Here is a 14,862-nt window from a genome sequence, read left to right as displayed (position 1 = left end):
GATTTTTAAAATAATTTTTTTTTAGGCGTGGATTTTTAAAATAATTTTTTTCTCAAGGCGTGGATTTTTAAAATAATTTTTTTCTCAAGGCGTGGATTTTTAAAATAATTTTTTTCTCAAGGCGTGGATTTTTAAAATAATTTTTTTCTCAAGGCGTGGATTTTTAAAATAATTTTTTTCTCAAGGCGTGGATTTTTAAAATAATTTTTTCTCAAGGCGTGGATTTTTAAAATAATTTTTTCTCAAGGACTGGATTTTTAAAATAATTTTTCTCAAGGCGTGGATTTTTAAAATAATTTTTTCTCAAGGCGTGGATTTTTAAAAGATTTTTTTCTCAAGGCGTGGATTTTTAAAATAATTTTTTTCTCAAGGCGAGGATTTTTAAAATAATTTTTTTCAGAAGGCGTGGATTTATAAAATAATTTTTTTCTCAAGGCGTGGATTTTTAAAATAATTTTTTTCTTAAGGCGTGGATTTTTAAAATAATTTTTTTCTCAAGGCGTCGATTTTTAAAATAATTTTTTCTCACGGCGTCGATTTTAAAAATATTTTTTTTCTCAAGGAGTGGATTTTTAAAATAATTTTTTCTCAAGGTGTGCATTTTTAAAAAAAAATTCTCAAGGCGTGGATTTTTAAAATAATTTTTTCTCAAGGCGTGGATTTTTAAAATAATTTTTTTCTCAAGGCGTGGATTTTTAAAATAATTTTTTTCTCAAGGCGTGGATTTTTACAAATAATTCTTTTCTCAAGGCGTGGATTTTTAAAATATTTTTTCTCAAGGCGTGGATTTTTTAAATAATTTTTTTCTGAAGGCGTGGATTTTTTAAATATTTTTTTCTCAAGGCGTGGATTTTTAAAACAAATTTTTCTCAAGGCGTGGATTTTTAAAATAATTTTTTCTCAAGGCGTGGATTTTTAAAATAATTTTTTTTAGAAAGCGTGGATTTTTAAAATAATTTTTTCTCAAGGCTTGGATTTTAAAAAATAATTTTTTCTCAAGGCGTGGATTTTGAAAATAATTTTTTCTCAAGGCGTGGATTTTGAAAATAATTTTTCTGAACCTACCCAAGAATTCTTTATATATTTTTGTTTAGTTTTTTTCCATTTCTCCACAATGGAATAGCTAATCACTTTGGTGAATTACAAATGTGTTTTCAATATTTCTTAGAAATAGTAAACACCAACGAGATTACCAGCTGTCACGACAATCTTCCGACAAACCACTTTTATTTGAGTTCAGTATATATAAAGACCTCAACCTTGTCTATTGACATTCATATTTTCATTGGAAGCGGAAGAGAGAGAGAGAGCGCCAATATGAAATTCTATATTTTCTGTGCATTTATTCTGAGCTGCTTGGCATTGCTTTGCAATGCCCAATATGGTGGTGGTCGAACCAATGGAGGAGGTGGTGGACCCTATGGAGGAGGCGGCGGTGGTGGTGGTGGCCCTATTGGAGGAGGTGGTGGTGGCGGTGGTCCCATAGGAGGTGGCGGTGGTGGTCCCTATCAGGGTTGATTGAGAAAACCTTTGATCAGTTTTACTGATCTATTGATCTGATTGGCTGTCAATAAATAATTTTTATTTTAAATTCATTAAAATGTATTAATTGTTGTGTTAATAAAATATTTTGTTAATTATTGTAATAAAAAAATTATTTTAAAAATCCACGCCTTGAGAAAAAATTATTTTAAAAATCCAGGCCTTGAGAAAAAAATTATTTAAAAAAAATCCACGCCTTGAGAAAAAATTATTTTAAAAATCCAGGCTTTGAGAAAAAATTATTTAAAAAAATCCAGGCTTTGAGAAAAAATTATTTTAAAAATCCACGCCTTGAGAAAAAATTATTTAAAAAAATCCACGCCTTGAAAAAAAAATTATTTAAAAAAAATCCACGCCTTGAGAAAAAATTATTTTAAAAATCCAGGCATTGAGAAAAATTATTTAAAAAAATCCAGGCCTTGAGAAAAAATTATTTTAAAAATCCAGGCTTTTAAAAATCCACGCCTTGAGAAAAAAATTATTTTAAATCCACGCCTTGAGAAAAAATTATTTAAAAAAATCCACGGCTTGAGAAAAAAATTATTTTAAAAATCCACGCCTTGAGAAAAAAATGATTTTAAAAATCCACGCCTTGAGAAAAAAATTGTTTTAAAAATCCACGCCTTGAGAAAAAATTATTTAAAAAAATCCACGCCTTGAGAAAAAAATTATTTTAAAAATCCACGCCTTAGAATAGCCTCAGAAATAAATTATATTAAATATCCACGACTTGAGAAAACAATTATTTTAAAAATCCACGCATTGAGAAAAAATTATTTAAAAAATCCACGCCTTCAGCAAAAAATTATTTTAAAAATCCACACCTTGAGAAAAAATTATTTTAAAAATCCACGCCTTGAGAATAAAATAATTTTAAAAATCCACGCCTTGAGAATAAAATGATTTTAAAAATCCACGCCTTGAGAAAAAAATGATTTTAAAAATCCACGCCTTGAGAAAAAAATGATTTTAAAAATCCACGCCTTGAGAAAAAACTGATTTTAAAAATCCAGGCCTTGAGAAAAAAATTATTTTAAAAATCCACGCCTTGAGAAAAAACATTATTTTAAAAATCCACGCCTTGAGAAAAAAAATTATTTTAAAAACCTACGCCTTGAGAAAAAATTATTTTAAAAATCCCCACGACTTGAGAAAAAAAAAATTATTTTAAAAATCCACGCCTTGAGAAAAAAAATTATTTTAAAAATCCACGCCTTGAGAAAAAACTGATTTTAAAAATCCAGGCCTTGAGAAAAAACTGATTTTAAAAATCCAGGCCTTGAGAAAAAAATTATTTTAAAAATCCACGCCTTGAGAAAAAACTGATTTTAAAAATCCAGGCCTTGAGAAAAAACTGATTTTAAAAATCCAGGCCTTGAGAAAAAACATTATTTTAAAAATCCCCACGACTTGAGAAAAAAAATTATTTTAAAAATCCACGCCTTGAGAAAAGTTTTTTTTTTAAATCCACGCCTTGAGAAAAAAAATTATTTTAAAAATCCACGCCTTGAGAAAAGTTTTTTTTTTAAATCCACGCCTTGAGAAAAAAATTATTTTAAAAATCCACGCCTTGAGAAAAAACTTATTTTAAAAATCCACGCCTTGAGAAAAAACTTATTTTAAAAATCCACGCCTTGAGAAAAATTTTTTTTTTAAAATCCACGCCTTGAGAAATTTTTTTTTTAAATCCACGCCTTGAGAAAAATTATTATTTTTAAAATCCACGCCTTGAGAAAAAAAATTATTTTAAAAATCCACGCCTTGAGAATTTTTTTTTTAAATCCACGCCTTGAGAAAAATTATTATTTTTAAATCCACGCCTTGAGAAAAATTATTATTTTTAAAATCCACGCCTTGAGAAAAAAAAATTATTTTAAAAATCCACGCCTTGAGAAAAAAATTATTTTAAAAATTTCACACCTTTTTCTATTTGGAGGAAATTTTATTTTTTTAAATTTATATTTTTCAAACATGTATTAGTTTTAAATATTCTTCATCCCAGCTGCATTGAATTTTTCCAAAATACACATGGTGGCCTTGTGGGAACGTTCACAGCGATCCGTCTCCCCCATAATGCCTTCATTGCACATGGCTATAATTCCCTTGAGTTGTTGTATCTCCACGGCGTTATTAAAGAGATAGGTAAAGAAGGGTATTACAGCCGTCTCATCGAGGGAATTATCCTCAGAAAACTGAAACGGGAAGATATTTTTTTTAAAATTAAAAAAAAATGATTGAAAATAATCACTTCTTACCAAATCATGTTTCTTCATAATACAGTAACGTATGCACTTGGCATTACGCACTGCATCACGGGAACCCATTAAAATATCCTGGAAGCCATCTAAAAAGAAAAGGGATTTTTTCGAAATTTTAAAATCTAAAAGATGATATATGAAAATTTATGAATAAATGTGAGCTCTTATGGGTTTTTAGTTTTTTTTATATTTGTTGATGGATTATTTCCAATAAATTCAAGAGTTCTTTGACCCAATGGAGGACCTTTTCTTACCATCTGTGATTTCAATTTTCTTGGTTTTCGCCTCATCTTCATAGCAATCTTCTACAGACATTTTTGCCATTTCCAGTAGAGCATTTGAGGAGTCCGATTGCTGGAATATTATGAAAAAATATTTATAAAAAATAATAATTAAAATCAACTTGATTTTTAATATTTTTTCAAATTATTTTAAATATCCACGCCTCATAGGTCCTTAAGAAAAAATGTTATTCTAAAAATCCCCGCTTTATATGTCCTTAAGAAAAAAATATTGAGAAAAAAATTATATTTAAAATAAAAATACACGCCTTCAGAAAAAATTATTTTTAAAAATTTACGCCTTGTGTTGGCTTCAGAAAAAATATTTTAAAAAATCCACGATTCGTGTTGGCATCAGGAAAAAATATTTCAAAAATCCACGCCTTGTGTTGGCTTCAGAAAAATATTAATTGAATTTTTTAATCTATTTATTTAATTTTTATTATGTTTGTTTGAAATATAATATCTCTTACCTGCAAGGTCTCCTTAATGCCCAGCATAATAACAAAAATTATAAACTTGTTCATGTTTTCAATGAAGTTATGTTTTTTTTAATTTTAATTTTTTTTCAATGAATTTAATCCCCTTCAATACAAAACTACACCGACGACTAACTAAAATTTCTAATATTTTCCAAGCATCTTATATTTTTTCTGGTCTCAAATTTACAATGAAGGAAAAACGACTATTTTCTCATGAGTTAATTTAAATTGTAAATGAAAATGGTTTTGGGAAGTTGCCTGGGAAATTTGTGGAACAAAATATTTACATCCGATTACCACAAATTCAATAAAAATTCATTTGTAATTTCACAAATGCATTTTTCTCATACACATTTTATGGAAAATATATCTATTTTTAAATCAAATGTAATCAACAGTTTGTCTAGAATTATTTTCTTTTTTTTTCTTTTTGTTTTTGAAAATGTGTTGGCACTTATGTTTGCCTGAAATATTTTTTCCAGAAAATTGTGGTCAGGCATTTTTTAAATATCCTCGTTTTGAAAAATTATTATTTTAAAAATGTATTCCTACTCTTGGCAGTAAAATATTTATCTTTTATTATGCACACCTTGGGATAAAATTATCTAAATAAGTGATGCAGTGTGGTAGCTGCATGTTGCGTGGAAATTATTGTGGAAAAAATCAACGTCGTTAGATATCTTGGAAAAATATTATTAAAAAACCAGTGAGCGCAGCAGTATAGTCGGACGGGGCCGACCATATGATACCCCACACAAATTCCACAAAAGACAAAATTTCTGTAGTTCTAAGTTCTGAGCTTGGCAAATATTTCGCGATATTTGCATCCTCTTGACCGACTAGAGGTCAAGAAATATTATGAATTTTCAGCGACAGCACTTGTAATTACTTGTCCAGATTCCCTTCATCGTGGGTTGTGTTTTGATGTTCGGCTTTCAACTGTGACCTATAGATCGATTCGAAAAAAAACACAAACAATTAAGTTTTCATCCCAATATTATTATCACCGAAAATTATATGCGTTGTCCATAACTGGAACCCCATGGAAAATTTCCAAGCGATCAACGCTATATTTCCGCCCTCTAGTGTGGTAATGGGTTACTTTAAGTGTAACTCCCACATCCGAGTACATACGACAATATAATTGGTATCAAATTAAAGGTCAATCACTCCTCTTATATATATTATCAACTTCTCGGGTCTATGTCCTTCAGGGGTAATTATATACGCTTTAGAATACAAATTTTGTCATTCTGCAGACAAAAGTCAGGTCCATTTGACCCGCCAAAAATTGACCGATCTTTATCAAAACAATCATGCGTATATTTTGGCCCGATCCCCTTCTCCATGTAAAAATTCGGCCATAATTGCGGCTTCTGGGCTAGAAAATCAGAAGAAAATAAAGTTTTTGATATATTTCATCCCCTAAATATTAACCGATCTTTAAAAAAACAACAGGAGTCTTCATTGCCCAGAACCCATTCTACATGCAAAATTTTACGAAGATTGGTCCATAACTGTGGCCTGTATCGTGTTTACGAATTATAATGGACAGACGGACGGACGAACGGCCGGACACACATGTTTAGATCAACTCAGCTAGTCGAGATATGACGATCGGTATACATAATGGTGGGTCTAGGACCAATATTTCGCGGCGTTACAAACTCTTGGACTTCACAAAGCTATAATATAATGATATTAAAAAATCTCAGTCTTGTGGGACTATTGAAAGAATTATTTTCAAAATCCACATTATGTGATAGCCTAAAAAAAATTATTTCAAAAATCCGCACCTTTTGGTTGTAGAGAAAAAAACACTACATTAGGAAAACCAGTGAGCGGAGTAGTATAGTTGGACGGTGCCGACCATATGATACCCTACACAACTACCACGAAAAGCACAGTTTCGGCGGTTCTATATTCTGAGCCTGGGCAATATTTCGTGATATTTGCAACTTATTTACCGATTATAGATCAACAACTCCTTTTCTGAGTCTTGCATATTTTCCAAAATGTTTTTTCTTGAAGTGAATTTTTACGCCATACATTAAAAAATTGGTCACTTTAGGTTTTAGTTGATTTGACCCTCGGAAAATTGACCGATCACCATCTAAACAGCCGCTCTAAGTATTTGGATTTTTCTGTGTTGAAGCTCATACCGACATCTATTCAAATATAGATGAATTCCCATTGCACAAGCATCACAACTCCTAAAAGTATGCAATACATTTATGGTTCAAAAGAATGATAATTGAGAATTTTACATTGATTTGAGTATTTACATCTGAAATTTAAAGTATTTATTTATACATCGATCCTGAATTAGTTTTGAAAGGGAGGGAAAGTATCGAATCGTCATTTATCCACACTTAGAAATAATTAACTCAACTGAGGTCTGGTAATAATCAGGAGCATAATCAAGAGCATTACACAATTGTTCAATATTTTCCTTTCACTCATAAGGGTCTTATCTAAATAGAAGTACTTCTGAGAGTCCTATAAACCTCCAGTTAGTCTACTAAAAGGAAAGAAGACCTACAGTATGTATTTTACAAAGGTCGTTGGCCCCTTAATGGCCTACAGAGGAGATAGAAGTTATCCATCTATAAATAACAGATTCTCAGATAGAAAACATTCTATAGATATGAGATCCTTGATGGCTATCCGAGATTATTCGATAAATATAAGCCAACCAAAAATTATTTTATAGGGAGGCATGCTAGACTATTCTAAATACCAGTAGGCTTTGATTTATAGGAATGGTGTAGATTTTTATGATTATTTTTCAAGCGTGGATTTCTAAATATTTTTTCAAGAACTAATAAAGGTTGAATTTTTAAAATATTTTTGGGGAAACGAGGAATATTAAAAAATATGAAGTATTTTCTTATTAGGGATGCAAATTTTCCTACCAAAAATTATCGATATCGTTTCTTCATAAAGGTCCCGCCTAATTTCCGACATTTAGAAGATTCTGGCCACATTTTTAGGTGTTAGGAGGATTCTATATTTAATTGCAGAACATTCTACATAAAGATCTATATTTTGAAATATATAAAGGCCACTACCTTTTTTTGGCATTTTGAAAATTTTAGCCAAAAATTTGTCATTCATTTTTTTGCCGATTTTCTCTGGCAGAAAATTAACAAGACTTTTGTTTTTTCACTTATTACTGCTTTTGTGAGTAAAGAGCATGCACAAAGCATTAGTCCTTGTGTTCGTTTCGTTTATCATTGTTTTTATTCCAGCTACGTTCAGGCTCTGTCGGCTGTAACCTGTCCTTGGTGATGGGGCTGCCATCTAGTGTTGCAGAGAAACCACACCTCCTTGAATTTTCAGCACTGGTTGGTGTCTATGCTTATTTAGTGTTGCAATTTTCCATGGGGTAGTGCAATCTCGACATACACATCTATTCTTTGTAATATCCTAATCTCCTTACAAATATTCGAAAAGCACTTTGAAATAATTTTTCAATTACATAACTTCCATTATTAAGGTACAACACATGGTGGAGGATACCTCAAGTTCTACGCGGCCAAACACAACGACTATTTATATGATTTAAAAAAAATGCATTTCCAATTTCAGTGGATGTTTAAAAAAATGTTTTTTTCAAGGATTCTGTTGAGTAATTTTTATACCCTACACAACTATGTTGTCAGGGTATTATAGCTTTGTGCAGCCCCAAATGTTTGTAACGCCGCGAAATATTGGTCCTAGACCCACCTTTAAGTATACCGATCGTCATATCTCGACTAGCTGAGTCGATCTAGACATGTGTGTCCGTCCGTCCGTCCGTCTGTCCATTATAATTTGTAAACACGATACAGGCCACAGTTATGGACCAATCTTCACGAAATTTTGCATGTAGGATGGGTTCTGGCCAATGAAGACCCCTATTGTTTTTGGGAAAGATCGGTTAATATTTAGGGGATGAAATGGACCAAATACTAAATTTTTGTCGGTTTTTCTGGTCGCTCCAGAGGCCGCAATTATGGCCCAAACACCGCGAATTTTTGCATGGAGAATGGGATCGGGCCAGAGAATAAGCATGCATGTTTTGATAAAGATCGGTCAATATTTAGCGGGTCAAATGGACCCTGGCTTTTGTGTGAAAAATGACAAAATTTGTATTCTATGGCATATATATTTACTCATGGAGGATGTAGACCCCAGGAGTTGATAGCATATCCAAGAGGAGTGGTTTTCCTTTAAATTGATACCAAATATAGTGATGTATCTACTCAGATGTGGGAGTTACAGTCAAATATTTACAGGTGCTTACGTATTCAGATATTATTTAGTAACCCATTACCACATTAGAGGGGGAAATATCGCGCTGATGGCTTCAAAATTTTTAATGAAGTTCCAGTTATGGTCAAGAACAACGCCTACAATTTTCGGTGATGATCAGATTAAAATTTTGGGATGAAATGGACCGAAAACATAATTTTTTGGGTGTTTTCGAGTAGAGTATAATCCGAAAATCTCAACACAACCTACCGTGAAGGTAATCTGGACAAGTAAATAGAAGGATTGTACTGAATATTCGAAAAAAGTAAGGAAGTGGTGTTGTTAACCTCTAATCGGACAAGAGGGGGCAAATATCACGAAATATTACTCAGACTCGGAATAAACATCCTCAGAAAGTTAGAGTTCGTGGTAGTTGTGTAGGGTATCGCATGGTCGGCCCCGTCCGACTATACTGCTCCGCTCACTGGTTTAAGGATATTTTTCAGGCGTGGATTTAAAAAAACAGAATTTTAGGGACTATCAGGCGTTGATTATATAAGTAGATTGTTATGCGTGGACTCAAGGCCTTAAGATAACATCATGCATGGCTTTAAAAAAAAAAAAATCTAAGACTACTTTTTTCAAGGACTATTAGGACTGTCTTTTAGTAATTATCCAAAAACAATCAGGGTTTTTCTTTCCAGGAAGGTTTTTTATACCCTTCACCACACTGTGGCACAGGGTATTATGTATTTGTGCATATGTTTGTAACAGGCGATTTATCTAGTCCGTCCGTCCGTTCGTCTGTTGGTGTTAAATTGTAAAAAAGTACAGGTCGCATTTATAATCCGATTTTGATGAAATTTGGTACAGCTCAGGGACGAACCATATTGAATTTGGTGAAAATCGATTCAGATTTAGATATAGCTCCCATATATATTTTCGTCCGATTTAATGTAAATGGTGCACCAAAGTCCCTATATATCTCTCGATTTGCACGAATTTTGGTATAGGGTACTGAACTGAGTGTAGAATGATGTGTGTTAAGTTTCATGAAAATCGGTGCAGATTTTGATATAGCTTCGTCCGATTTAATGTAAATGGTGCACCAAAGTTCCTATATATCTCTCGATTTACACGAAATTTGCCATAGCATACTGAATTAAGTATGGAATGATGTGTGTTGAGTTTCGTGAAAATCGGACCAGATTTAGATATAGCTCCTATATATATTTTCGTCAGATTTAATGTAAATGGTGCACCAAAGTCCCTATATATCTCTCGATTTGCACGAATTTTGGTATAGGGTACTGAACTTAGTATAGAATGATGTGTGTTAAGTTTCATGAAAATCGGTGAAGATTTTAATATAGCTCCCATGTATAGCTTCGTCCGATTTAATGTAAATCGTCCACCAAAGTTCCTATATATATCTCGATTTACACGAAATTTGCCATAACGTACTGAATTAAGTATGGAATGATGTGTGTTGAGTTTCGTAAAAATCGGACCAGATTTAGATATAGCTCCCATATACAGTTTTCCCCGATTTTACGTAAATATTCCACTAAAGTCCCTGGAAATCTTTCGATTTGCATGAATTTTGGCATAGCGTACTGAATTAAGTCTAAGTTTCATGAAAATCGGTTCCGATTTATATATAGCTTCCATATATATATTTTGCAAGAAATTTGTCCTAGCGTACTGAATTAAATCTAGAATGATGTGTGCAAAGTTTCGTGAAAATAGAAAATTGTCGTAGCGTACTGAATTAAGTCAGGAATGACGTGTGCTATGTTTTGTGAAAATTGGTTCAGATTTAGATATAGCTCCCATATATATTTTCGTCCGATTTTATGTAATTGGTGCACCAAAGTCCCTATATATCTTTCAATTTGCACGAATTTTGGTATAGGGTACTGAATTAAGTCTAGAATGATGTGCTAACCTTCGTGAAAAGATCCATAGCTAGGCCGATTGACACAACGTACTGAAGTAATATAAATTAGTCTCTGGCAAGTTTCCCTGAAATCGATTCAGATATAGATATATAATAAAAAACGCGACGTCTGTTAGGATACATATGTAGAATATACCTATAGTGGTGAAGGGTATCATATAGTCTTCCTAGCCCGACTTTACTACTTTCCTTACTGGTTTTTATAACCTCCACCATAGTATGGAGGGTATATTAGTTTTGTTTTTCCGTTTGTAACGCATCGAAATAATCATTTCCGACCCTATAAAGTATATATATTCTTGATCAGCGTAAAATTCTATGACGATCTAGCCATGTCCGTCTGTCCGTCCGTCTGTCCGTCTGTCTGTTGTAATCACTCTAGCGTCTAAACGAATTGAGATAGATCGCCAAAATTTTGCATAGAGTCGTCTTTTGTCTGCAGGCAGGTCAAGTTCGAAGATGGGCTTTATCGGTCCACGTTTAGGCATAGCTCCCATATAAGGGTACCCCCATATTTTCGGTATTTTGGGGTTCTTGAGTGCGATTTTCAACCGAATTCGCTGAAATTTGGTACATTGGGTTCTTATTGGGTACTAAATGTCTCCACAAAAAATTATAAATATAGGTCCACTTTTTCTGGTAGCCCCCATATAACGGTACCTCCTAATTTTCAGTATTTTGGGGTTTTTGAACGTATTTTTCCGCCAAATTAGCTGTAATTTAGTATTTTGTGTTCTTAATAGGTACCAAATCTCTCCACAAAAAATGATGAATATAGGTCCATTTTTTCGGGTAGCCCCCATATAAGGGTACCCCCAATATTCGGTATTTTGGGGTTCTTCAGCCCGTTTTTCAACAGAATTCGCTGCAATTTGGTATTTTGTAGTCGTATATGGTAACAAATCTCCCTACTAAAAATTATTTATATTCGCCCCCTTTTTGGGGTAGTCCCCATATAACCCCCCTTTTATATTAAAATAGTTATCTAATTAGTTCCGGGTTTTGGGTTTGGTTCTAAGAGTCTGTCGTAATCACTTAACCTGCGGAGGATATCGAGATAAAGTTAGAACGTAAGGTTCGATAATGAACTATACATGAACTAAAACCCGCATTTAGGCCTAGCACCTGTGTGGGAGGTATCAGAGGGAGTGGACCGATACTCCTTATCTTCGAGCCTGAACTAAGTTTGGAAGAATATTAAGATAGGCACAGGTTGGATGAAATCAAAATTTTCTAAAACATGGTTCATATTATGGTTTACATAATCGCGTTGTAGAAATGTCGATATAGGTCCACTTTTTGGTATTTTCCCTACATTTTCATTTCAACTACCTTTTAGTATATCTATGGTGGAGGGTATCCAAAGTTCGGCCCGGCCGAACTTAACGCTTTTTCACTTGTTTTGATAATATTAGAAAATGTCTATGAACGAATGTTCCCACTACACTACGCCACAGCCTACAATGGCACAGCTCCCATTTAACTAAATGCTCTCATCATCTTGAAGGTTAGGATTTTTAAATATTTTTCCAGGGCTATAAGTTGTGATTTTTTTTTTAATTTTTTAAAAAAAATATTTTCTCAATGACTTTCCTATGATTTAATATTGTTAAATCTCCATCCCATGGTGTTGATAATAATTTTATACAACATATTTTATCTCTATCAAAAAATCGATTATAGTAATGAGTGAATATATCTTAAAATACGCTATGCCTCTACCCATTTCTATTTATTTAAAAACGTACTTCAAGTGACATCATTACTATTTTGTATTACAGCCATGTAATAACAATATTGAATATTGATTATAGCTGGCAGCCAGTTAAAAAAAAAAATCTGAAAATCATGGTCCGCTAATTAGCTAAGAATTTACAAGTGTTAATATTACAAAAAAAAAAAATACTCTCACTGCAATTTGCACTCTGAGTGTATGTGTAGGTTGTCTTACGCTCACTTCATAGTTAGTCTGGGATTTAAAAGTGTGATGAAATGGAAAATGACTTAAGTAAAAAAAATAAAATAATATTTTTAATAAATCCAAGCCTATTATGGATGACTGAAAAAATATTAAAAAAAAGCCACACCTTTTTGGGCCACCGAAAAAAATATTTTTAATAAAGCCACGCCTTTTTGGGTCACCGAAAAAATAGTTCATTTTTGCCTACAACACTGCATATCTCAGCCAAACGATAGGCAGAAGCCTAGCTTTCCTCCATTGTACTTGCCAGCTGTGGGTGTTAGTACCGAAACACCAGTGAAAACAACAACAACACCATGGCATCATCGTTAAAATTTTTATTCGGATCGGGAGTAATATTGAGTCTTGTACTCATGAGTTTGGGTAATAGAAATTAAAATAAAAAATAAATTTTATATAAAAAATATTTAATGATATATAAAAAAAATGAAATATTAAAAAAGAAAAAAAAACTATTTTATAAAGCAATAAAATAAAGATAATAGAATCATATATATTTACAATTACTTTAAAATTAAAAATAATTATATATACAAATTAAATTATAAAATGAAAAAATATTTAAAATAATTTTATACGATTTTAAATATATTAAAAACTAAATTAAATGAAAAAATGTGAAAAAATTAAAAAAATAAAAAATTTAAAATTAAAAAAAAATAATTAAAGAAATAAAAAATATTTTAGAAATTAAATTATTAGGCCTTAAAAAATAAATGCTATATGAACATTAAAAAAATCAAGTCAAATTAAAATATTAACAAGTGAAAAAGCGTTAAATTCGGCCGGGTCGAACTTTGGATACCCTCCACCATAGATATACTGACAGGTACTTGAAATAAAAAATATAGGGTACATACCAAAAAGTGTACCTATACTGACATTTCTACAAACCGGTTATGGTCCTAAATATTGGTCCTAGACCCCATGTTTCTTTGGACCAAATTTGTTTCAAAAAATATTGATTTCATCCACACTTTGCCCATCTTATTATTTCTAACGAAAATGGTGCAGCGATTTCGGTTGAAAAACGCGCTCAAGAAACCCAAAATACCGACATTTGGGGGTACCCTTATATATGGGGACTATCCGAAAAAATTTACCTATATTTATATATATATTTTTTTTTTTTTTGTGGAGAAAATTGGTACCTATTAAGAACTCACAACACTAAATTACAGCCATTTCGGCGGAAAAATACGATCAAAACCCCCAAAATACAGAAAATTAGTAGGTACCATTATGTGGGGGTTACCAGAAAAAGTGGACCTATATTTATAATTTTTTGTGGAGACATTTAGTACTCAATAAGAACTCAATGTACCAAATTTCAGCAAATTCGGTTGAAGAACGCGCTCAAGAACTCCAAAATACCGAAATTTGGGGGTACCCTTATATGGGGGCTATCCGAAAAAATGGACCTATACTTATAATTTTTTGTGGAGCGATTTGAAACCTATTACGAACTCAAAATACTAAATTACAGCCAATTCGGTGAAAAAATACAATCAAAACCCCCACAAAACTGAAAATTAGGAGGTACCGTTATATGGGAGCTACCAGAAAAATTGGACCTATATTTATAATTTTTTGTGGAGATATTTGGAACCCAATAAGAACCAAATGTACCAAATTTCAGCGAATTGGGTTGAAAAACGCGCTCAAGAAACCCAAAATACTGACATTTTGGGGGTACCCTTATATAGGGGCTATCCGAAAAAATGGACCTATACTTATAATTTTTTGTGGAGCGATTTGAAACCTATTACGAACTCAAAATACTAAATTGCGGCTAATTTGGTGCAAAAATACGATCAAAACCCCCAAAATACTGAAAATTAGAGGGTACCGTTATATGGGGGCTACCAGAAAAAATGGACCTATATGAATAATTTTTTGTAGAGAAATTGGGTATCCAATAGCGACGCAATATATCAAATTTCAGCGAATTCGGTTAAAAAACACGGTCAAGAACCCCAAAATACCGAAAATTGGCGGGTACCCTTATATGGGAGCTATGCCTAAACGTGGACCGATATATCCCATCTTCGAACTTGACCTGCCTGCAGACAAAAGACAAACCTATGCAAAATTTCAGCACCCTATCTCAATTCCTTCAGAA

The 14,862-nt window shown here is 32.4% G+C and overlaps 1 protein-coding gene across 1 annotated transcript; it reads right to left on the bottom strand.

The window, feature by feature from the left end:
- Window positions 1–3,522: 3,522 nt before the first annotated feature.
- Window positions 3,523–4,622, bottom strand: LOC133336852 (uncharacterized). Its single transcript, XM_061545125.1, has 4 exons — window positions 4,555–4,622; window positions 4,055–4,154; window positions 3,798–3,886; window positions 3,523–3,734 (listed from the first exon to the last, which is right to left on the bottom strand). Exons 1-4 carry the CDS (start codon window positions 4,606–4,608, stop codon window positions 3,525–3,527), a joined length of 453 nt encoding a protein of 150 aa, XP_061401109.1. The 5' UTR covers window positions 4,609–4,622; the 3' UTR covers window positions 3,523–3,524.
- Between the last annotated feature and the right edge of the window lie 10,240 nt (window positions 4,623–14,862).

The sequence above is a fragment of the Musca vetustissima genome, unplaced genomic scaffold (assembly GCF_032173495.1).
Source record: "Musca vetustissima isolate MV318-11 ecotype Yass unplaced genomic scaffold, APGP_CSIRO_Mvet_v1 utg10956, whole genome shotgun sequence".
NCBI classification, from domain to species: domain Eukaryota; kingdom Metazoa; phylum Arthropoda; class Insecta; order Diptera; family Muscidae; genus Musca; species Musca vetustissima.
This window is presented reverse-complemented; position numbering and strand designations above follow the sequence as displayed.